General features: G+C 49.4%; 1 protein-coding gene across 1 annotated transcript; it reads left to right on the top strand.

The window, feature by feature from the left end:
- Positions 1–22,624, top strand: LOC133344279 (cyclic AMP-dependent transcription factor ATF-7-like). Its single transcript, XM_061554367.1, has 13 exons — positions 1–158; positions 3,076–3,155; positions 3,565–3,661; positions 4,461–4,588; positions 5,925–6,059; positions 10,348–10,517; positions 12,889–13,033; positions 16,368–16,493; positions 16,899–17,033; positions 17,227–17,308; positions 18,124–18,332; positions 19,042–19,150; positions 19,950–22,624. Exons 2-13 carry the CDS (start codon positions 3,105–3,107, stop codon positions 20,141–20,143), a joined length of 1,581 nt encoding a protein of 526 aa, XP_061410351.1. The 5' UTR covers positions 1–158; positions 3,076–3,104; the 3' UTR covers positions 20,144–22,624.
- The last annotated feature ends 2,193 nt before the right edge of the window (positions 22,625–24,817 follow it).

Here is a 24,817-nt window from a genome sequence, read left to right as displayed (position 1 = left end):
TGTTAGATGTGTGTGTGTGTAGGTGAGTGTCAGTGTGCGTTTGAGAGAGCGAGCGAGCGAAATCTAAGGGGGGCGCGGGGGTGGAGAACGTCTCTCAATGTCGTCGCCGGCGTGAGATCCTCTATGTAGCCTCGGCCCGTGCTCCCCGCTTCTCCGCGGTGAGTGACGCCTAACAGCGCTCAGGCCACGGGGCCCCCATTGTTAGTGCGCTGCGACCCATTCAGAGCTCGTGTATCATCATCATCACTGCTGCTGCTGCTGCTTCATTCATTGTGCCGCTGCTGCTGCTTTTGGCTGGTGCTCGGTGTCTCTGTTCATGTGTCCGAGGCTCCAGAGCGAGTCTGCCGCAGGCGACGAGGGTTCACCCCGGCACCGTTACTCCTCGAGACCACCCCTCCTCCTCCTACGGGCTGTGAGGGGGCCATTCCCAAATCATTGGCGTGGTTGGGGTCTCTCGACCCTGCGTGTGACCCTGATACTGACCACCTCGGTCCAGATCGGACCACGGTTATTAATTGAGCGTGACCCGCACCCAGGCATGGCTCACGTTCTGTCCAAGAATTATGGACTGAATACTTGAAGCTGCCCCGTGTGAATAAGGTTCTGCATTGAACCTGACCCGCAAAGCAGGCATGGCCCAGATTGTGACCCTCACCTGAAATTGACTCAGACATGTAAACTTTGAAATCACTCCGATATTTAAACTTTGATATGACTGTGGTATATAAACTTACCCAAGATCTGACTCCAACCCATGTTCTGGTCCAGATTCTGACATCGAGCTAATCATGACCCAGATTATTTCTGATTCGGTCTCTGGCCCATAATTGACCCAGACCAGTGGCTGGATACAGAAAACACCATGAGATTGTTTTCCCATTGTCCTGATTTCAATTACTCAAATTAGTTGAGTATACTTAAAATGTCTTTGCAACTGGCCGCTTACATTGACCCCGAACTGACCTCAACCCTGCCCTTGCAGAGAGTCATAATATTGAACCAGATATTTGACTGGACTCTGTTCACAAACAAACTAAACCATAAATCTAACTTTGAATCAGAGCCTGAACCAAACACGAGCCTAGATGCTGACCTCTATCCTGACTGAACATTAACACAGTGGCGAGATGTTAACTACCACCCCTGGTATACAGGAGGTCGTGGGTTCCATCCCGACTCTGGCACCTGTATATTTGGAGATTGCATGTTCTCCCGTGTTCGCTTGAAATTTTCTGCGGATCCTCCGGTTTGTTCATCTACATTTAGAAGCATGCATTTAGAGCATTTGGCTGCTATAAATTTCCACATGATAAGCAATTTCGTTGAGCTGTCATTTGTGGTCAGATTGCTTCTGAAAAAGAGCTATATGTATGAATGTATGTTGAACTTCTTTCATACTGTGCATAAGCCAGCCATGCCAATGGAAGGTGTGGGGGAAGGGCAACAAACTAAACACAAAAAGCAATTCCAGAGCAATTAGTTTTCAATCTAGATTGAAAAGTGTATTTCGGCTGTGGCTTCCTAATATCGGAAGGAAGAGCGTTCCAGACGGCCGCAGAAGCGCATCTGAAAGCATGCGATGCAGTGACCGTCTTTAGCTCAGTGGGCCTTATCTGGTAAAATAAAAAAAATAGTTTAGCTTAAAAAAATGTTTTAGTTTAGTTTCTATCTCAATTTTGACAGAGATCTGGAACCCAATCTCGGCCCTCTCATTACTCCAATGTCCAATTGCTGTGTATTAGCTCGTATTGCATGATTGTTGTCTGGTCTAGAATTGGACCAGTGCAGAATATTAACCGCGTGGTGGTGGTGGGTAATTGTATGGACCTCATTTGCCGTATCTTTCTCCAGTGCAGACTCTCAACTGGGTTGTGAAGCATCATGCTATTTTGTGGTAATTCTGGGACGAATGTCCCAATATTAGCATATTGAGTGGAATTCAATCAGGTGCAAGGCCAGTCATATGCATTGTCTCTATGGAGTGTGTGTTTGTATATTTTATTATCATATGATAGCTTCGCTAGTATTTTTAAAAAAATGTAACCAGGCAAGAGCCCTTTGAGACCACAGGTCTCCTTTTCAAAAGATAGATTATTGGGTGGTCTTTCTAAATTACCACATTTGCAGCAGTGGCTCGTTGCATAATCCACTTATTTTTCCATTGTGCTGATTTAAATTGGAAGCTAAGAAAAATGTCACTTCTTTTGTGTGTATCTGGCCACAGTGGTACTAGACAACTTGTTTTGAGCAAACATGACTGCAGTGCATTTTGTTTTGATTCAAGGGTAGTAGTAGTGCACGCCTGTAATTCATCTTTGTTTTCACAATCACTATGCAAATCAGTAATCACCCTCTACTGGCAGATGAATGCCCCAGATCACTTGCAAAATTAGACTATCCAGGTCTCTTGTGCACTCACCTGGTGAAACAAAATGAACTTAACTTCAAACAACTCTTCGAAAACAAGGGTTTGGTGGATGCTGCAGATTTACAAACTGAAAAAAATACCCAGAGGTATTGTTCTCCTTGTTGAACTACCATATATGTAGCGATTATAAATCATGATATTAAAACCTTATTCATTACAACACTTTCATTTTAGCTCGAATAATTCACTTGTGGACCACCAACAAGAAGAATACCCTCCACTTGCTATGAGGTGATGAGAAAATAGCAGTACAACGATTGGGTTCATGGACACATCTGTGCAGACTTTTGTTGTCCCCCTCATATGGTGTATGGGTTGTCCCTGGATACTGTCGCATTCTTGCACACGCAAAACACACTTTAAGAATGAATCGGAGGGAAAAACATCCTCACTCTTGGGATTACGCATATGGCAACATCGCCACCTACTGCGAAAAGTTGGCAAAGACCCACCCGGAATTTTTTTTTACAACTCAACGAGGCTTTCCTTGGCAAAACAAGTGGCAATTAAATTTTAGTTACAGCTGGTTAACATTATCGTTGATTTTTGGATGATTGTTTTTTCAAGGAAAATTCAACATTGTATTTCTTATTGTGTGGTGTTTTCTTGATTTGCCATTGTCTTCATATGGTTTGTATTTTTTTCAGGTGTCAGGGTAAAAGTGCACGGGGTAAAAATGAGTGAAGATGACAAGCCATTTGTGTGCAACGTGCCAGGCTGTGGGCAGGTAACACATGACTCACCTCATCTCACTACGGAACAGGGTATCTCCATGTCCATTAACAGCACTCCAGCACTCACTGCCTTGCTGTAATGTTACAATTATCAGTGTTTTATGTACAACTCATTTGCCATTGGCTTCTTAAATAAATCAAGTTCCTCGTTGCGGAGGCAAATTTAGAAAAAAAGTGAGCACCATCTTTTGAGACGGGTTCAATTTGATTGGCAAGCCAATTTTGCAGTTTCCAATGGAGAGGCAGACCCCCTTCCATACGGACCTTCCACCAGTGGCTCAGGGCCCACCGGTGAAAATGATCTCTTGCCCAACGTGTGTTTGATGATGTGTACTTACCTCGTACATATATGTGTACACAAAAATGAGGCTCACACTTTGTTGTTGTTGTTTTTCTCTGCAGAGCTTCACTAACGAAGACCATCTGTCCGTGCACAAACACAAGCATGAGATGACTCTCAAGTTTGGGCCACCCAAGAGTGATGCCCTCGTCGTTGCTGGTGAGTCGCTGTTCTCCGAGCAGCGCCGTCAGCAGTTTCATTTCTGTGATCCTCACGATGATTATCATTTCGCTTGCTTACCTAAAAAGTGTCTACAACAATGTCCTTCACAAATTTTCAGGGGGTGGTCATTGTCACCAATAAGACTTCAGTGGGAGGGCCGCCACACATTTGAAACTATTGGTTTTGACAGCATGATGGGGTGTTTTCACATTTGTATATTGTCGGGGGCTGCACGTCAGGGTCCACGCTAAAGGCCACCAGAGGCCGCCAGTGGCCCACGGGCCTTGCAATGAACACACTGCTCTACTATATACAGCTGCATGAAGGCCTCTTCACGCTGTCGCCGTCGCGCACAGTCCAGTGCTACCATTTCACTCCTGCACATGAACTGATCTCATCACCCCTTATCTACGATGGTCATCCTCTTGGATGCGTTCTCTCCTTTGGCCGAAATTCCATCATCAGCCTGGTTCGTTGGCCATCATCCCATCTCACGGTGCTTCCTGCCCAAGCCTTTTTACTTTCTGAACTGTCGTTATGCTTTTGATTTGTGTTTGTTCCCTCATCCACTCGTTACTTTTTCTGTCTGTGTCATTCCAAGCGTGAATTTTGTCCATGCTTTGTTGGCTTTTGAGCTTTTGTCTCATTTTATTTGTCGTTCCATGTTTCTGATCCGTATGTCAGAGCTGGCAGCACGCGCTGATTGAAAACTTTCTTCTTCAGACACATTAGTGTGTTCCTTTTCATTTTCACCAAGTACACAAGAGTGCTCCCATCTTCCTTGTCTCCCGTGCAGACCAGACTCCGACCCCGACTCGATTCTTGAAGAACTGTGAAGAAGTCGGCCTTTTCCATGAGCTCGCAAGCCCCTTTGATAAGCTGGAGCATGAGTTTAAGAAGGCTCAAGAGGAAGAGGACAAAAAGGTGGGGTGTTTATACCCCTCTGATTTTGTTGCCTCCATCGTAATCAGTTACCGCTGTCAACCACCACCTTTAGAATAATTTCATTGCCATTGCCATGCTCAAACACTGTCGTTCAATGTTCACAAAGTCAACATTGCTCCTAAAACACATTGTCAATAAGCATTCATCACCTGTGTACTGTCACCAGGGTACTTTATATGGGAGCCTATAGGCTACTTCCAGTCGTTTCTCCAACTGATATCTTCAGTTGTTTAGTGAACTTATGCACAAGTTTGTTTCGCTCATATTTGAGCCCCACTTTGCAGCCAACTTTATTCAGTTCTTCTGATATTTCCTGTGCTATATTTCATTTTTCGATTGGTTGTTACAGTAACAATGTCATCAGCACATCTGAGATGACTAATACTTTCTCCACCTATATATATGCCTTTATTTCTTAAATCCAATTTCCGAGAAACATTGTCTATCGTCACTGTGAATAACTTTGGCGAATTCTCTTATCCGTAAATTATAAATATATTCGTGCAACGTCGATGAATCTAATACAATTTTGTGAATGTTTTCATAAAAAAAAAAGATTTCCATCGTGACTAGTTGGAAGGGAAGACGCAAGTCGACATTGGCTCTTGCAGACGTGGACCCAGACTGTGTGTCCTAGGCTGACTGCGCGTATGAAGCTCCTTAAATGAGAAAAAAAGCGTTAAAGCTACGGTCAAAAATGTTGCTATAGACTTGGATTTAAATATTTTTTTAACGTTTTTTTTATATACGTTTTTATTACAACAAAACGCGAGCCCGGTAAAACACGCCGAAAGATTCCAGTGGCGGGGTATAGAGAATCCACGGTAATACATTCCGGTGCAACGGAACCACACGAAAGGTCAGGGAAGAAGGGGTATAGGGCCCGCCACCCCATTCAATACCTTTTGTTTAATTGTTAATGAGGCTTTAAACGTTTGTCATGCCGACGGCTTGGGGAGTTCTTCATTCAGCAGTGGGTTGACGATGCTGATGATCTTGTCGGACAGCCCATGCCGCAGGGCTCAGGTATGTACGTATATCTACGACAATGAGAGCTCATCGTTTTTTGAGTTGCCTCTTCATTCTTGTCGTTGTCGTAATCTTTTTTTATTTTTCCCTCCACATTTAAAAACATGAATTTAGAGTATCTGGCTGCTGTACATTTCCACATGGTGATAAGCCACTTCGTGGCGCTGTAATTTGTGGCCAGGTCACTTCTGAAAAAGAGCTACGTAGCTCAGTGGGCCTTACCTGGTAAAATAAAATATGCATTTTAAAAGTAGTTTGTAGTAATTCCTCGAGCCGGTCTGCGCAGCTCGTGCTGGGGCTGCCTGCCCCCAGCCTGGCCGAGGCGAGCAGCAAGGATGGGGAGCACGTGGCTATGGAAACCTCGCAGCCCTGCACCTCCTCCACCCAGCCTGAGCCCAGCGCCGGCAGCAGCAACAAGAAGGTGAATGCGGTGGGGGAGGGTGGGGTGGCGGCACTTGCACGGCAGGAGGAAGTATGGGGCGCCACGGTGGCGAGATGTTAACTCCCTCGCCTGAAATGTAGGAGTTCGTGGGTTCGATCCCGACCCTGACGCCTGTATATCTGGAGTTTGCATGTTCTCCCCGCGGTCGCGTGGATCTTTCTCCAGGTCCTCCGGTTTTTTCGCTCCACATTTTGAATCAACAGGCATTCAGAGTATGTTGCTGCTATAAATTTGCATATGAACCTTATGGCGGAACGCCGGGGTCCCGAATAAACGGAAGTCAAAATCGTAATTAATTAATAATTTTTTGGCGACTCCGTCCCACCGCGCACATAAACGCCGCGACCCACCTGGCGCGGATCATTCTGTTATCATGTCGTCCAAGCGCAGCAGCGAGGATGAATGCGCAAGAAGAAACAAAACTTTTAAACTTTGATTAGCGCATCGTGTAGAGCTCATCGAGAGGAATATATTGCCATATCGTTCGCCTTCAACAGACATAAAATTACGTCACAACGCAGTTTATGCGGGAGCCGGGGGCTTATAGGACCCTGTGTTATCACATAAGGTTCATGTGATAAGCCACTTTGTTGACCTGTCATTTGTGGCCAAGTCGCTTCTGAAAAAGAGCTAAATAGCTCAAAATACAAATACATAAATAGAATATAAGAATACTGGTGAGGTCAAGACATCCAGCGCTACCAAGCATCACGACCATTGTAGGAGCATGTTGTGCTTATTGTTATTGCATGGAAGTCGGTGAGCTGAGTTTGATTCCTGACTATGGCTATCATTAGTTGTGAGCGATATCAGTCTTGGGTACTCCTCTCTCACCGACCCACGCTGGCTAGCGTGGTGAAGAGTGGTCAAACGACTCCAATCGCAGACATTCAATGTGGATTTACAAAGGGCTGTACAAGCTTCCTAGAATGTAATGCAAGTGTAGTGGATTCAACTGAGTCGCGGACATACTCTTTGGAGACAACACATATTTATTAATACCAACACATTACCACAAAGGGGTTACTGCCCCTTTACTAGATAACCTGTGGTGGTGCACCACCAGGCCAACTACGCTAGTTACTGGGAGTAGCTACAACGGACAGGACCCTGGCTTCGGTCCTCGCCCACGTGTTGATGACTTCTTCTTGGACGTAGATCTTAGATCTTCAGATGACAACAGCAACGCTGAACCCCGGTCCCTGTGCGGACCCCGGTTTATATGCTCCCGGGTCGTGGCTGGCCCCGCCCTTGGCCACGACCACCTTCGGGAAACCTCATGCTGTTTCTCAACCCTTCCCGTAGGATCTCACCCTGACACGTGACGACCCCCTAGCCCCCACCTGGGGCCCCTGTGTAGATTTTACTTCTCACGTGACTTCCAGGGTCAACCAGAGTGCCATGGTCTCGGCTAACCTCATCCCCTGGCTGACACTCTCACACTCCCTCCTGTAGGGGTCAGCACTGCACACCACACGTGGTGCCACTGAGCGCTATCCCAGCGCTCACCGAGCCCCCTCTAGGGCTGGTACTACACCCACATGTACGGGGTGTCCGCGATGACAATGCATCGCACGCCGTGCCTCGCTAGAGCCGGCATTACTCAGCGACACTCACGATGTCGCTACATATGTGATGGCCGCGATGTCAGTCACAGCATCAGGTTCACCGATCACTTCAGCTACCTCGGTGTCATCCTAGATTCAACTTTATCCTTCGACCGTCAAACCAATCATATCATCAGTTCATGTAACTTTCACCTGAAGGCTCTCAGACACCTACGTCCTCTCATCTCCACTGAAATTGCCAACACGTTGGCATGTTGCATAGTTGGGTCTCGACTATTGCAACTCCGTCCTAGTCCGGACCTCCACTGGCAACCTAAAAAAAACTTCATAGAGCTTGGCTTTCGCGCCTCTGAGTTGCGGCCGTTACGTCCGCAAATTTGCGCTCGTTATAAATTACATTATTATTATATTATTATTAGTACATCGCATGCCGTGCCTCTCTAGGGCCGGCACCACACAGTGACATTCGCAATGTCGCTACACAAGCATACCCATGAAGGCCAGGTGTGCTAATATCCATTGTGTTTAACACGTAGGCTTTCGCGACCAATATTATTCATAATCAACGTTTTTGGGTTTAGATCGCGTTATTTATAAATGTGTCGTAACCCTCCACCACCCGACACGGTCAATCAGTAAAAAAGTGTCACGTTGACAAAAGACAAATAGTTCACTGCTTTAGCCCACCGGTGTGTTGAAGCGTGAAACCACAACATTTACAATTTGAGTACGACGTTTCGCTGTTAATTGCATCCAGCATCATCGGGCAATTCGCCAGAATGGTGAGGCTCTGCTGTGTCTCCCGTTCTTATATAGAGCAGCAGCAGGGTGACGTCATCATCCATTGTGTGCTTGTATCAGAGGTTGCCCATCGCCTTCACCCCACAAATGTAACGAAAGGATGCATTCCTCGTAAGAGAACTGCGCTGATATAAGCTGTGCCCTATGTTCAGCTTCTACCTGTGTAGTGTCTTCAACAATTACTCACACCAACACGTGGTAACAAGTCACCTGCTTACACTTTATTCACCTATTCTTGCACCAATTGTAGGCACTCCTATAACTATCTATGCGGTAACTTCTCCCCACTCTTATCTACCTTTCACCTCGCTTATCCTGCACTCAGCAGCTCTGCTCTCAGCGACTCCGCACACAGCGTCTCCGCACACAGCGTAACCCCATACAGCGTCTCCCCACACAGCGTCTCCGCACACAGCGTCTCCGCACACAGCGTCTCCGCACACAGCGTCTCACACACAGCGTCTCCACACACAGCGTCTCCCCACACAGCGTCTCCCCACACAGCGTCTCCACACACAGCGTCTCCACACACAACGTCTCCCCACACAGCGTCTCCGCACACAGCGTCTCACACACAGCGACTCCACACACAGCGTCTCTACACACAGCGTCTCCACACACAGCGTCTCCACACACAGCGTCACCACACTCAGCGTCTCCACACAAAGCGTCTCCCCACACAGCGTCTCCGCACACAGCGTCTCCGCACACAGCGTCTCCCCACACAGCGTCTCCACACTCAGCGTCTCCCCACACAGCGTCTCCACACACAACGTCTCACACACAGCGTCTCCCCACACACAGCGTCTCACACACAGCGTCTCCCCACACAGCGTCTCCCCACACAGCGTCTCACACACAGCGTCTCCCCACACAGCGTCTCCACACACAGCGTCTCCACACACAGCGTCTCCCCACACAGCGTCTCCACACACAGCGACTCCACACACAGCATCTCCCCACACAGCGTCTCCACACACAGCGTCTCCACACACAGCGTCTCCACACACAGCGTCTCACACACACAGCGTCTCCCCACACAGCGTCTCCCCACACAGCGTCTCCCCACACAGCGTCTCCCCACACACAGCGTCTCACACACAGCGTCTCACACACAGCGTCTCCCCACACAGCGTCTCCCCACACACAGCGTCTCCGCACACAGCGTCTCACACACAGCGTCTCCCCACACAGCGTCTCCACACACAGCGTCTCCCCACACAGCGTCTCCACACACAGCGTCTCCACACACAGCGTCTCCACACACAGCGTCTCCACACACAGCGTCTCCACACACAGCGTCTCCGCACACAGCATCTTCGCACACTGCGACTCTACATCTCCACCGCTGCCCTCACCTACGCTCCCTCAGACCCGCTCACCCGTCTGTCCTGGGCGGGGGATCAGCCAACACCCGCCCGGCGACGGCGCGAGGCTTGAGGTCCCGTTTGGCTGGAGCGGCAGCGGCGAGATGTCTTCACAATTGGTCCCCGGCAACAACTCCCCGCTCCGCTCACGCACACGCCCTTATATGCCTCTGCTAATTATCCGAGACCTCTCGTGCGTCTCTTTAAGCTCTCGCCAGGCTGGTGCCTGTCGGCCCATCAATCAACCCTCATCTCCCGTCTGCCTGGCAACACCTCCGGTCTCAACGTGCACAACCGGTTGACCTTGTGTGCAGCTGCTTCGCCCCTTAAAATTGGCGATTTGTCCGCGCAAACTTCACGCGCGCCTGTTTGCCCTCAGTTGCCCTCGGTCGACTGTGCGCACCGTGTATTTCACTACTCTACACCTGTTACGTTAACGCACATAAATGTGCTCATGTGAATGTGACGGGTGAATGACCGTGCGTGCACACGGACGCGAATAACGCGTTGCGCGCCCCCCACACAACGCAGGAGGCTGCGTTCCCTGTGGTCTCCGAGGTGGCGCTGCCCCTGCGCCCATCCTCCCTGCTGCTGCCGAGCCCCACGCGCAGCCCCAGCATGGTGATCCAGCAGACGATGCCTTCGCCAAATTCGCCCTCCGTTATCATCCAGGCTCCCTCTGCCCACCAGCAGCATGTTGCGTAAGAACCGTTGTCATACGAGACACACACACATGGCACGAGAGACACACACACATGGCGCGAGACACACACACATGGCGCGAGTCACACACACATGGCGCGAGACACACACACATGGCGCGAGACACACACACATGGCGCGAGACACACACACATGGCGCGAGACACACACACATGGCGCGAGACACACACACATGGCGTGAGACACACACACATGGCGCGAGACACACACACATGGCGCGAGAGACACACACACATGGCGCGAGACACACACACATGGCGCGAGTCACACACATGGCGCGAGACACACACACATGGCGCGAGACACACACACATGGCGCGAGACACACACACATGGCGCGAGACACACACACATGGCGCGAGACACACACACATGGCGCGAGACACACACACATGGCGCGAGACACACACACATGGCGCGAGACACACACACATGGCACGAGACACACACACACATGGCGCGAGACACACACACATGGCGCGAGACACACACACATGGCGCGAGACACACGCACATGGCGCGAGACACACACACATGGCGTGAGACACACACACATGGCGCGAGACACACTCACATGGCGCGAGACACACGCACATGGCGCGAGACACACACACATGGCGCGAGACACACACACACATGGCGCGAGACACACACACATGGCGCGAGACACACACACATGGCGCGAGACACACACACATGGCGCGAGACACACGCACATGGCGCGAGACACACACACATGGCGCGAGACACACACACATGGCGTGAGACACACACACATGGCGCGAGACACACACACATGGCGCGAGACACACGCACATGGCGCGAGACACACACACATGGCACGAGACACACACACACATGGCGCGAGTCACACACACACATGGCGCGAGACACACACACATGGCACGAGACACACACACACATGGCGCGAGACACACACACACATGGCGCGAGACACACACACACATGGCGCGAGACACACACACATGGCGTGAGACACACACACATGGCGCGAGACACACACACACATGGCGCGAGACACACACACATGGCGTGAGACACACACACATGGCGCGAGACACACACACATGGCGCGAGACACACACACATGGCGCGAGACACACACACATGGCGCGAGACACACGCACACATGGCGCGAGACACACACACATGGCGCGAGACACACGCAGATGGCGCGAGACACACGCACATGGCGCGAGACACACACACATAGCACGAGACACATACACATGGCGCGAGACACACACACATAGCGCGAGACACACACACATAGCACGAGACACACACACATGGCGCGAGACACACGCAGATGGCGCGAGACACACACACATGGCACGAGACACACACACATGGCGCGAGACACACACACACATGGCGCGAGACACACACACATGGCGCGAGACACACACACATGGCGCGAGACACACGCACATGGCGCGAGACACACACACACATGGCGCGAGACACACACACATGGCGCGAGACACACACACATGGCGCGAGACACACACACACATGGCGCGAGACACACACACATGGCGTGAGACACACACACATGGCGCGAGACACACACACATGGCGCGAAACACACACACATGGCGCAAGACACACACACACGGCGCGAGTCACACACACATGGCGCGAGTCACACACACATGGCGCGAGACACACACACATGGCGCGAATTACGCACGGCATTCTGCGAGAGATGCATCGTGTAAGCGCCACGTCACGAGAAACCCGCGTCACATGAGACCCATGCCACACCAATCTCGCCAACACCTCTGATTAGCGCGGTTGGCTACGTATGGTATGAAATAAGTTCAACATACATACATATAAGTTGCTTTTTCACAGTTGCTAAGTACATGTCCAAGGGCCCAAAACCAGCAAATGGCCCACAAGCAAAATGTATAAGAATCTTGGCCACACTAATCAGATACTAGAAGAGAATATACTTTGCCTGGCAACACTGCGTTTATAATTTCAGCATATTCAGTCACTGAATGCGCTCATCACTGAATGCCACACTATCTTAACTCTCTTGAATCGGTGGTCTAAATTACAACATTCAGTTATTTTGATCTGACTATCCAGATAACGACAAAAGCTTTCGTCCATGCAATACTGCACACCTTTGTGTGTTTTGCAAACGTTTATTTGTTTCCAGCCTGCTTTAATTGTACTGTTGCCATGTGTTTCCTGGTCATCTTCTGATTCGACTGTCCTATTTGGCTCTCGGCGAGGAAGTTTCCCCAGAGGTTTGGGTTCATGTTCTGTGTGTCTGTGCTGCGTTCATCCGAACGTACGCGCGTCGTCCCCTGACAGGCCCATCCCGGGTTCCCTGCCCGTCATCCTGCAGCTGTCCAACGGCCAGGCGGTGTCGGTGTCTCTTCCGGCCAGCGCGGCCACCAGCCCCACGCTCCCCGTGCCCGCCGCCGCCTACCCCGAGCAGCAGCCCATCACCATCCAGGTGCCCAACGGCACCGTCACGACACCGAGATGCAAGCGGCGCAGGCAGCAGAATGTGGCCTGGCAGCCTCTTTCTCCGTGTTTTCTATTCACTCACACACGGCTTCATTGCGGACAGACAACTCCGTTGACGTGATGAAAAAAACATATATGAGAATAGGCTTGAACCCTTTCTGGCAACAAAACGGGTGTTATGACGTTCAAACTACCAATTAGATACGAACACCACTGTCTTGATACTGGCGAAAGGTCACGTAGCTTTAACTGCTCAACGAAAGCTAATCGTAACTTGATACTGGCATTGCCTTTGCACTGTTCACCTTGTGGCGGTCTCTGGTCTGACACTGGTGAGACAAAGCCATCATCAGTTTCAAAGACAATGGCACATATAATTATCAGAGGATGTTTGTTTGTATGTTTTGCCACAAGTATGTGTGGCTAATGCAGACTTGATGCCTTGAAATAGGTTTTCTATTTGAACTTTGAACATCTTAACACCTTTTTTTATTGCCAGATATGGTAAAGCCTTATTTTATTTTTTCCCATCATTTTGGATACTGGCAAAAAGGTCTCATATATACATTTTGACTTAAATTTTACTTCAAACTTTCGTGACTGCAGGAATTAATATTCTATAGTTCTTTCGGTAAAGGCACGTAGATAGAAAAAAATAATAACAATAAAATAATGAAAATAAAGTGAATAAAAATATCACGACGTTTCGATCGCAACACAAGCGGTCGTCATCAGGAACAGGGAGGTTGGCCTCTGAGGGCAAGCTGCTTATCAAGGTTAATGTTAATGTAGGAGAGGGCTCAAACACTGGCAGTAGGTCTACACCAATCAAAGCATTGTACCTGGCTCCACACACCCACACTGCTGACGGTGGAGGTTGACAAGAAAACACAAATCAAGTCATGACCCAAAGTGGTTGATGACATCTTTTCAACGAGTGCTCAGTCTATAACCTTCCTCTCGGTAGAAATTGTCTCTGTCTGTATATATGAATGGCTTCATGAACAAATCTTTGTTGATAGCCAGGAGAAATCAATTTCGTGTGAGCCAGCCGCATTAAAATAATGATCAGCCACGGCAGAAGTATTGGTCCTATAATGTTTCAAATCTGCCTTATGTTCACGGACACGGTCCGAGACATGTTGCTTATTTTCCCCAATGTAACTGCTGTCGCAGATACAGCTTAGTTTGTAGACGCCGGGATATTGCATGTCAGGAATCTTGTCCTTCACAGATGGGATCAGATCACGAATTTTATGTACAATGTGTTAAATCGGACCTGGATCTTGTGTTTGTTCATGATTTTGGAAATCTTTTTGGTTACCCCTGCTATGTGTGGCAGGGTGATGGTTTTTATTGGATCCTCAGATGGCTCCTTCCTCACAGTTGGGGTGATGGCTTTGCAGATTGTGTGGTCAGAATATCCATTCGCCTTGAGAGCTTGGTGTACGTGTTTGAGTTCACTGGTTAGGTGTTCATGGTCGGAGATACATTGAGCTCTATGGTGTAGCGTTTTGATGAGCGAATTCTTCTGGGATGGATGGTGGTGGGAATCAGGTTTTAGCTAAGCGTCAGTATGGGTTCCTTTTTTGTAGATAGAATGGCTCATTGAGCAATCTAGTCTCTTTTTGATTAGGACATCCAAGAAAGGTAGCATGCCATCCTTTTCTACCTCCATGGTGAATTTGATGGCTGGGTGTATGGAATTGATGTGGTTGAGGAATTGGTTTAGAGCCGGTCAGCCATGTGGCCAGACGACAAACGTGTCATCTACGTACCTCTTCCACAAGGACGGACTTAGAGTGGATGCCTCGATGTCGTCCGTCTCAAATTTTTATATGAAAATATTGCCTAGAACCAGAGATAAGGGAGAACCCATTGGGGTGCCTTCCATTTGTTTGTAGAATGTTCCATTCCAAGTGAAGTATGTGTTGGTGAGGCAGTGTCTCCTCAGTGTCGGTACATCAGCATTCAATCCTTGTTGGACCAGGTCTTCAATGATTGCAATGGTATCGGGCACAGGTACTTTGGTGAACAAAGAAACTACATTAAAACTGACGAGTAAATAATCTGGGGACAGTGAGATGTCTTTAATTGATGATACCAGGTGTAGGTAGGTAGGTAGGTGAGACAATAATACACAACCCACATCCCTAACAAACACAAATACCATCAGTACAATTATAACTAAATGAACCTCATGGCGGGACCCTGGAGTTCCATAAGCCCCCGGCTCTCGGATAAACTGCGTTGCGACGTCATTTCATGTCTGTTGAAGGCGAACGATACGGCGATCTATTCCTCTCGACAAGCTCTACACGATGCGCTCATCAAAGTTTAAAAGTTTTGTTTCTTCTGCGCATACGTCATCGCTGCGCTTGGACGACACGACAACAGAATGATCCGCGCCAGGTGGGTCGCGGCGTTTATGTGCTCGGTGGGACGGAGTCAGCAAAAATAAATTAATTAATTAATAACGATTTTGACTTCCGTTTATTCGGGACCCCGGGGTCCCGCCATGAGGTCCAATTGCTGATACAAACAAAACTGCTCATAACACAGTTCATGGATAATTCCATAGTGAGCCATTTGTAACCATGCCACGCTGTGAGTCGAAAGCTGCTGATGGTCACAGTGTAAAAATGTTGGCCAATCAGCAGGTCACGTGTGATGGGGTAAAGTGTAGCCACTCGCAAGACGTCTGGCCAGCGTGAAAGAGCCGGCCAAGTACCCTACTCTCTAGGGCTCCATAGAGAGTTAGAGGCATTGCCAGTAGGTATGGCGGCATTCCCAGTAGATTCTCAGCTCCCATAGTTACCGAGCCCCAGAGGTCGCAACCGGGTACCGGATACCCGTACCTTACCCGATACCCGGCTACCCGTACCCGGCCGGGTACGGGTACCCGTTTGCGACCCTGGTGCGGCCGGGTACGGGTAGGCCGTGAGTCACTGGTGAGTAACTGTTTGTCACTCATTTCCCAACGTCTTGTCTCTTCTCACAATTCAAATTCCTAGAATCAACCCACCCGCGCCTGCAACATGGCTTCATCCCAGAGGTCGCAATCGGGTACCCGATACCCGTACCCTACCCGTACCCGTCCGGGTACGGGTACCCGTTTGCGACCCTGATGCAGCCGGGTACGGGTACGGGTAAGGAATCAAAACCCGTTTGCGACCTCTGCCGAGCCCTGCCATCCATTTGCAGCGTCACGACTCGGGGTGCCGCGTGCAATGCCGAAGGTTCCACAAAAGAGCGGTGTTCGCCGCGGTGAGCGTAGCAACGGTGCTGAAACCTCCTCGTGCGGGGCGTTTGTGCTGCAGATCCCTGCCGTGGTGTCAAACGTGCCGGGTATCCCTGGGCCTCCTCTGGGCAGCCTCGCTCCACCCTCGACCCAGGCTGCCCTCACCACCCCGCCTGGTTCTCATCAGCAGCACGGAGTCACCACGGTGCGTTGGGGGTGGGGGGAGTGTGGGGTGGGGGAGGCAGCAATGTGTGCCTCGTACTGTTCACTTCTTAGCAGAGGTCGCAACCGGGTACCCAATACCCGTACCCTACCCGATACCCGGCTACCCGTACCCGGCCGGGTACGGGTAGCCGTACCCGGCCGGGTACAGGTAGCCGTTTGCGACCCTGGTGCGGCCGGGTACGGGTACGGGTAGGCCGTGAGTCACTGGTGAGTAACCGTTTGTCACTCATTTCGAGTAGAGTACGGGTACAGATATGGAACGGGAACCCGTACCCGGCCGGGTACGGGTTCCGGGTACGGGTACGGGTAAGGAATCAAAACCCGTTTGCGACCTCTGCTTCTTAGCGATACGGAGCTCACGCGTGTTTCTCTGTGTAACACGCAGAGGCTAAAGGCCATGTTGACGGAGGTGTCGCCCCAGAACGGAGGGGTGGAGGTTCTATCGCAGGCCGTGGAGATGGTGATAGCCCAGCAGGATTCCCATCTGCCCCTGCTTAGCCTGCACATCCCACAACCACAGGTGGCGTCCAGCTCCCTCCTCTGTCATCATCCCAGTTCCTCACAAATGCATGCATGCCCCCCCCCCGCATCCCTATATGGAGACTCGTAAAGCTGTGATGAACCTCATCGAGGCTGCATTGAGTGTCATAAATCTGTATTGTTTCTCATGGAGCTGTCCGTCCCGGCTGTGTGTGTGTGTGTGTGTCCCGCAGGCCTTGTCTGAGCCCCAGCCGTCACCTCCGGTCTCCACGCCGGGCAGCAGCAGCAGTGGCTGTGGTGGAGGGAGTGGCCCAGGTGCTTTATCGTTCCACGCTGTATGGAGGGGGGGCGGGGTGCAGGAGATATTCTGTAGCTGCCAAAAATTGTATGGGTTTCAACTTATCCACAATTTCTTATATACACATACCAATCACTCTCTAACCTCTCTGGCCTCTCTATGTCCTGTGAAGGGTCATTGCCCGAAACGTCGCCTTTTATTAAGGCCACGGTGCGATTGACAAACGTGTTGATTTTTGTCTTTTTGTTATTTGTATCTCTGCACCACTGTTATCGTCAGATAATTTGTTTAATACCTGTCGATGTACAATTATACTTCTACAACCCGATTTGTATCCAGTGCTGGGATGAAGGCCTCTCCACACACCGTGTTGGTTAAGATGGGTGATTCTTACAGCAGACACTTGACCTATGTTGAATCATACGTGTAAGAAGAATTTCTTTACAATTTATGCAAATGTATTTCGAATGTTACACTTAGGTTCATGGAACAAATGAGACAATGAAATGCAGACAGTACAACAACACAGTACAAATGTGACAACGAAGATTGTTAAATATCGACCCCAAGTCGTAACAATTGATGAAATCACTTGGTGGGGGGGGGGGAGCTGGGAGGATTCCGTGTGTCGCTTGAGTAAAGATTTTAAGGGTCATCGACACTTTAGTAGTGAGCTAATAAGTCCCTTACCCTGACCATCTTGGCGCCTCCTGCCGCGTCAGCGATGACGCGTCTCACAGCCTTGCTGCTGCCTCTGCCCTCCTTGGCTCATCCCCACCCTGCCCCCCTTGGCTCATCCCCACCCTGCCCCTCCTTCCCCCTCCCCCCTCAGGCGTGAAGCTGAGTAAAAGCACGAGCCCGGCGGCGGCCGGAGGGGGTCGCAGGCGACGCAGCGCCATCACGGACCCCGAGGAGCGGCGCAGACGCTTCCTCGAGCGCAACCGCGCCGCCGCCTCTCGCTGCCGCCAGAAGCGCAAGCTGTGGGTCATGGACCTGGAGCGGCGTGCGGAGGACCTGGCTCACACCAACGTGGAGTTGCAGGTGCCACACGAGGGACGTGGAGGACTCTACGGGCCCAGGAGCTGCCCATACCTCCCATGGCTCCCTTCTTTTTTTTCCGATAAAAAGAAACAAAACTATCCTCGGTTATTCGGCACTTTTCTTCGTTCGTTGCGTCGTTTTTTTGGCGTTACATTTTTTCCTTTTATGGCCCTTTTTTAATACAAGAAATATAACATGGTTACATATTTTCCCATGTGGCATGAATCCCATTGTGCACAGACACAACAAAAAAAAGACACCCTCAAAAATGTATTCCTAAATCTCCTCCCATCAAATTGAGTGTAGCACCCTCTGTAGCCCAACGCACCAAAAAGGATGGAACACTCCCCCTACCCCGTGAAACTGAACGTAGCGAAATTTCAGACAAATTCTGGCAGCTTCGCCCGACCCACAGCACTGTGACAGAGCACTCGACTGGTCGATGGACGGGCACACGAATGAGGAGTAGAGCGACAAGGGAGATGTAGGAGAGTGCATGGAGTGGGTGGGGGGGAAAAGTGGAGTGAGATGATAGGGGAGAGGTAGGCAGGGGTGAGTCCATGGAGGTTCTTGAAGACGGCGAACGTGATCTTGAAATTGATCTGGGATTGGACGGGAGCCACTGGGTCGACGGGGGCAAATCATCTTGTGAGGACGCGGATTCGTCGCATCACTGCTGACACGTTTCTCTGTCGCTCGGCGTTGGCAGAAGGAAGTGACGGAGCTCAGGGGCGAACTCGCCCACCTCAAGCAGCTGCTGCTCGCACACAAGGACTGTCCCGTGACGGCGTTGCAGAAAGAGGCGCAGGCCTTCTTGGGTGAGTGGACAAATCTAAGACACGATCATATTCTTGGGTTTTTTCGGTAAAGTCACGTAGGTAAAAAATTAAAATTGTCCCAGGGATCCGTCAGGTCTCCTCTCAAACAGAATATCTAAGAATGGTAGTTTACCATCTTTCTCCACTTCCATGGTGAATCTGATGGATGGGTGTCTGGAATTGATGTGGTCCAAGAAGTGGTTCAATGCTGGGAGGCCAAATGACGAAAGTGTCATCCATATACCTCTTCCACAGGGAAGGACGCAGGTTGGATGTCTGGATGGCGTCTGATTCAAACTTTTCCATAAACATGTTGGCTATCACTGGTGACAAGGGGGAGCCCATAGGGGTACCCTCATTCTGTCTAACCAGGTACCTGCGCTGGTTAGGCATTGCCTCACCAACGAGGAGTTGGTGTGGCCGGCACCACACACGCTCGCACTTATCTCCCCCCAGTGCTGATGTTCACACAGCACACCAGATACTAATTTAATGCTGAGTTAACCTAGTGGAGTATCAATAGAGGTCTCAATACGCTATTCGTACAATGAAAGTTTTGAGACCAAGGTGTCTGGCCCATGGACTAATTTGGTCGTTTGTGATTGAACCGATTTTCGTGTTTAGTTTGTCGTCTTTCCCCCGCACCTCCGAATAGCACGATTCTCTACGCACGATGCGAAAGTAGTTCAACATACACACATTGCCATGCGCTGTGCCCCAGTCATACAAATGATGCCAGATCCTCATTTGTTTCACCACCACCACCACCATCATGACAATCGCCTTTCCTGGTGGGCAGGTGCGATCATGGAGTCCCAGGAGAGCACGGCGGCGGCTGCGGCGGCTGCGGCCTCGTCAAACAAATCGTCCGTGCCGCCGACGGAGACCGCGGAGGGGAACGACCCGGCGCCGGACAACCGCCTGTTCACGGTGGACGTCTCCGCGCTGAGCGTGCCGGGCGGCGGAGGCCAGGCCGTCTCCGGCTCTAGTTGACGGCTCGTTGAGCGGGGGCCAGGCCCACGTGAGGCTGACAAGCCCCCGGGCCTGACTCAGCCCGAGTCCGAGACCCTGGCGTGGTAGCCTGGGACTCCGGGCCACGTGGGTTCGGCGAGCACTGCCAAGCAGCTGCTGGGCCGAGGTTGGAAGCACAGATTTTTAAACGGGACGAAGCAAGTCGGCGTAGACTCCGCTTCCGTCGCGATTCAGGGGAGGCTCGTGAAGTCGTATAACCGCTTTTCCGTTTATGTCTGTCTGTCCTCTGGAATAGTGACCGGTCGGCAATTTAATATGGCGAGCGATGACCGCGTAATATCCTACACACCTAGCTCTCTAGTAATACACAGGGTAACCTCCTGGATGCCATTCTTTACTCTTATCTCTTTCACGTCGAATATATGAATAATAGTTGCTTGTTTTCATATGAAAGAAAGAGAATACAATTCTTCACCGATTGTTTACATGGTTTAGCATTTTTTTAAAGGCATTGTACATTTCGAAATGTATTTTATATGTAGATTATTCTATATTTAGAGCTAGAGTATTTGAAGACGAGCTGGGGTATCATGTCTGTGTGCCTGTGTAATGCACTCCCATCGTTGTGTTTGTGCACGTGATACGCACTTGTTTTTGCATTCCTAGAGTCGAGATGACTTTCGTGACGTGCGATGAGACACGCAGTAGTACTATTTTGAGGGTTTCCTCCAAGACCATGTAAATGAACTTGCAATTCCGAAAGGGACCTTGCCACCTTTGAACAGAAAAATCACTCGCATCTTGCAGTGTTAGCGTGAACGGAATGTGAACCTTGCTTTATTGTTTACTTTGATCGCAGGTGGACGTCCCCGTAGCTGCGAGCCAGGCTGCCGCTGCCCTGCTCGGCCTTGGCTCGCCGTTGCTGTCGTGCAATAACGCACCCTGAGGGGGTCTCCCAGTCACAGCGCGGCAAGGGCAGCGGTAATCGGGGGCCAAGCGCAAAGCCCAAGTGTTTCCTTTACACGTCCTTTTTTGTTAACGTTAATATTATTGTTATTACCGTCACGTTTTCTCAGTTAAGCCTTATTTGCGACGAAACTTTTGCACTTTTTTGGCAACGCGTTTGCGTGTGCTTCAGCGCTGGCGCGTGCCTCATTTCAGATTTGCACTTTTAAGTTTTGGCGCGGCGGGTTTGCCGCATTTGCGTCGCTCGCTCACTCTTTGGTATCGGCCGCCCAGCCACTGCTTTTGAAGCTCTCTCCCCGCTGTGCTTGTTCATGCCCTGCAAACCACCCCGTTGCTTGGTTTTGGAAGTCATCTCGTCAAACTGCACGAGCGGGGAATTGCAGAACAGCAACCGTGATCGCAGTCGATTGGAACCACCCTACGGCACGGCGTGTTGAACAACACAGCTCAATGGTTCCGTGTTCAGAGCAATGACCACTAGATCACCTTTATTAATGACTGGGTAAGAGCATTGAGAGCTGAAGTATTTTTTTAAGGGAGACCCTGGGTTGGTTAATTGCTGTAGACCACAAGACACCTGTAGGCTTGAATCATGTATTTTACGTTACAGCAGCGATCCAAAAACGTTTCGGTCATAATGCAGTTTTGCTCTGAGCAAGTCTAATTATCCTGCATCCCGTCAGCCACATTCACTGGTTGGTGTAACTGCCAATGGAACAGCCAATGAGAATTTGAGGTGGTTGCTTTTATGCCTCGAAACGAAAAGTATTAAAATGTACTTCGCCGAAAACCCGGAGGCGGTTAAATGCGTTGCCGACGGCCTTTATGAAGAATACCATGTCTCGAGTTTTGATGGCATGCGAGTTTTAATCTTGTAACATGTACAGAGCGATAACAAAACCGTCCTCGTGCGAGGCTTGGGGTCGAGCCCTTCAGGAACACCGTTTGACTAGACTAAGCATCGCAAATGCAACACAAACTCGCATTAAAGGGCAGCAGCAGTAGCGGCACTGTGTCTTGGTTTACGGTCCATCCATTTGTTCTCATCACATCGAAGTTGAGCTGCCTTGCCAGACGCCCATGCCATTTTAAGGATCGTCTGTGCCTGAAAAGTTGCACAGTTACAAAAAGTAACCCACAGGAGGTGCGTGAAATTGATTACATGATTATTATTTTAATCAACATGAGCATACCCACGTGGGAATCCCCCCTCGGAGCGCCGTTCATGGTATTAGCAAGTAGCGTTTTGAGTGGTTTACATGTTGTCTGAAAGGTTACCTTGCACTGTGTTGTATCTTCCAGTGAAACTGGGTAGGTAGTGGCTTGCCGTTTAGATTTGTAATTGCAATGCGGACAGGTTCTTTTGTAATCGGAAAGCATCATTGCTGTTGGACTTGTGCGTGCGTGCGATGACCTTCACACACTCTTCTCTGCTGTTGCTCGCAACATTTCACATTTATTCTCTGTGGGAATCTCTCTGCCAAAAGTTGGCAATGCGTGTTTTGTCGTCCTAACCTTCGTTGTGACAAACTTATTAAATAGAGGCTTGCCCTTGCTGCAAGGGGCCACGTCCTCCTGGGTGGTTTTGGATCATTTTAGTTTTTAGCATTTCAGCATTTTGTTTTTTGCTTTTTTCTCCTCCCCCAATGTTGTCCTGACTGCGCCAACCGTCGCAAGTCGAGGAATCCAATCGGAACTTGTGCAGCGCAATGCATCACCCTCGGGTTTGAGAATGGTGGTGAGATGTTAATTGCTTCGCCTGGAATGTGGAAGGTCGTGGGTTTGATCCCAAACCTGACGCCTGTTGTATATTTGGAGTTTGCGAGTGGATTTTCTCCGGGCCCTCCGATTTTTCACCCCACATTTAGAAACAATGTGCGTTCAGAGCATTTGGCTGCTACAAATTTCGACTTGATAAGCCACTTCGTTGAGTTGTCATTTGTGGCCAGGTAGCTTTTGAAAAACAGCTGCAGAGCTAAGTGGACCTTACCTGGTAAAAACAAATAATTTTAGGAGTGAAATAGGCCACAGAATTGCTTCCGAAATCTCAAATGACCTCTTATCCGCACACACTAGGGGGCACCACCTGCCCACCCAGACATCTCCATCTGGTTAAATTTCGATTTAAAGCTTTCGTGACTGCAGGGATTCATCTTCTTGTTTCTTTCGGTAAAGTCACGTAGAAGGGAAGTAATAAAATAATAAAAATAAAACATAATAAAACAATTCTCACGACGTTTCGGCTACAACGCAAGCAGCCGTCTTCAGGTGAAGAATGAGACACTACCAAACTAGGAGCTTATATATAAGCTGCATTGGGGGTTGAAGAGCGCCTTATGGAAGAGGTACGTAGACGACACTTTTGTCATCTGGCCACATGGCCGGCCTGCTCTAGACCAATTTCTCGACCACATCAATTCCATACACCCAGCCATCAGATTCACCATGGAAGTCGAAAATGATGGCAAGCTACCCTTTTTGGATGTCCTAATCAAAAGGAGACTTGATGGTTCAATGAGCCACTCTGTCTACAGGAAAGCCACCCACACGGATGCTTATCTAAAACCGGATTCCCACCACCATCCATCTCAGAAGAATTCCCTCATCAAGACTCTATATCATAGAGCCCAATGCATCTCCGACCATGAACACATTTCCAGTGAACTCAAACACGTACGCCAAGCTCTTAAGGCAAATGGTTACTCCGACTATACAATCCGCAAAGCCATCACTCCAACCATCAAGAAGGATCCTGTTGAGGAGCCTTTCAAGACCATCACCTTACCCTACATTGCTGGGGTCACAAAAAAGATCTCCAAAATCCTGATTAAACACAAGATCCAGGTCCGATTCAACACAGTACATAAAATCCGTGATCTGGTACCGTCTGTAAAAGATGTGGTTCCAGACATACAGTACCCTGGCGTCTACAAACTAAGTTGCCTCTGTGGTAGCAGTTACATTGGGGAAACCAAACGACATGTCTCGGACCGCATCCGTGAACATAAAGCTGACCTGAAACACGGTAGGACTAACACCTCAGCCGTGGCAGATCACTGTTACAACTCAGTGGGCTCACATGATATTGACTTCTCCAAGACAGAGGTTCTCTGCAAGCCATCTGGCTATCATGAGAGATTCGTTCATGAGGCGATCCACATATACAAACACAGAGACAACTTTAACCGAGAAGATGGATTCTGGCTCAGCAATCATTGGAAGGACGTAATAAACCATTTCGATACACATTAGGGTGTGTAGAATAATACATAGTGTGATATTAAATGTATAAGATATAGGTTGGTTTACAGCAATACAGTATATAATTTAATGTTGGGTTTATCTATGGCAGTATATAGTACGGTATATGCTCGTGTGATGTAAGAGAATAAGGTTTAGATGGAAGCATATTATAGAATTTTTACGAGGTAAAATTGTAATGTATTACTTGCTGTTAGTAACTCAGCTTATTATAGAGTATAGTAAGTATACTGATGGTGCGATGCAGTTTATACTTTAGTTTTTTATGTAGTTTATACTTTAGTTTTCTACGTGGTTGTTGAGTAACTGCAGCTACATATCATTAACATTCCTTTCCTTTGTTACTGCTAATCCCTGCACCCCCCTTGGTTGCTGCTGATCCTGCATAATGCATGGGCATAATATGACTTTGACACCCCCCCGCCCAACGCCTACGCATTTTCCATGAATATGCTAAATCCCTCTTCA

Source organism: Lethenteron reissneri, chromosome 19 (assembly GCF_015708825.2).
Source record: "Lethenteron reissneri isolate LAM-NWPU_2019-01 chromosome 19, ASM1570882v1, whole genome shotgun sequence".
NCBI lineage: Eukaryota > Metazoa > Chordata > Hyperoartia > Petromyzontiformes > Petromyzontidae > Lethenteron > Lethenteron reissneri.
Note: the sequence above shows the minus strand (reverse complement) of the source record. Positions and strands in the feature narration are given on the sequence as shown.

Excerpts from the sequence above, each read along its gene's own strand:
- LOC133344279 (XM_061554367.1), top strand. The coding sequence starts at position 3,105 with ATGAGTGAAGATGACAAGCCATTTGTGTGCAACGTGCCAGGCTGTGGG. Across the intron at positions 4,589-5,924 it reads AAGAGGAAGAGGACAAAAAG|CTCGTGCTGGGGCTGCCTGC; the intron begins GTGGGGTGTTTA and ends CGGTCTGCGCAG. Across the intron at positions 17,309-18,123 it reads TGGTGGAGGGAGTGGCCCAG|GCGTGAAGCTGAGTAAAAGC; the intron begins GTGCTTTATCGT and ends CTCCCCCCTCAG.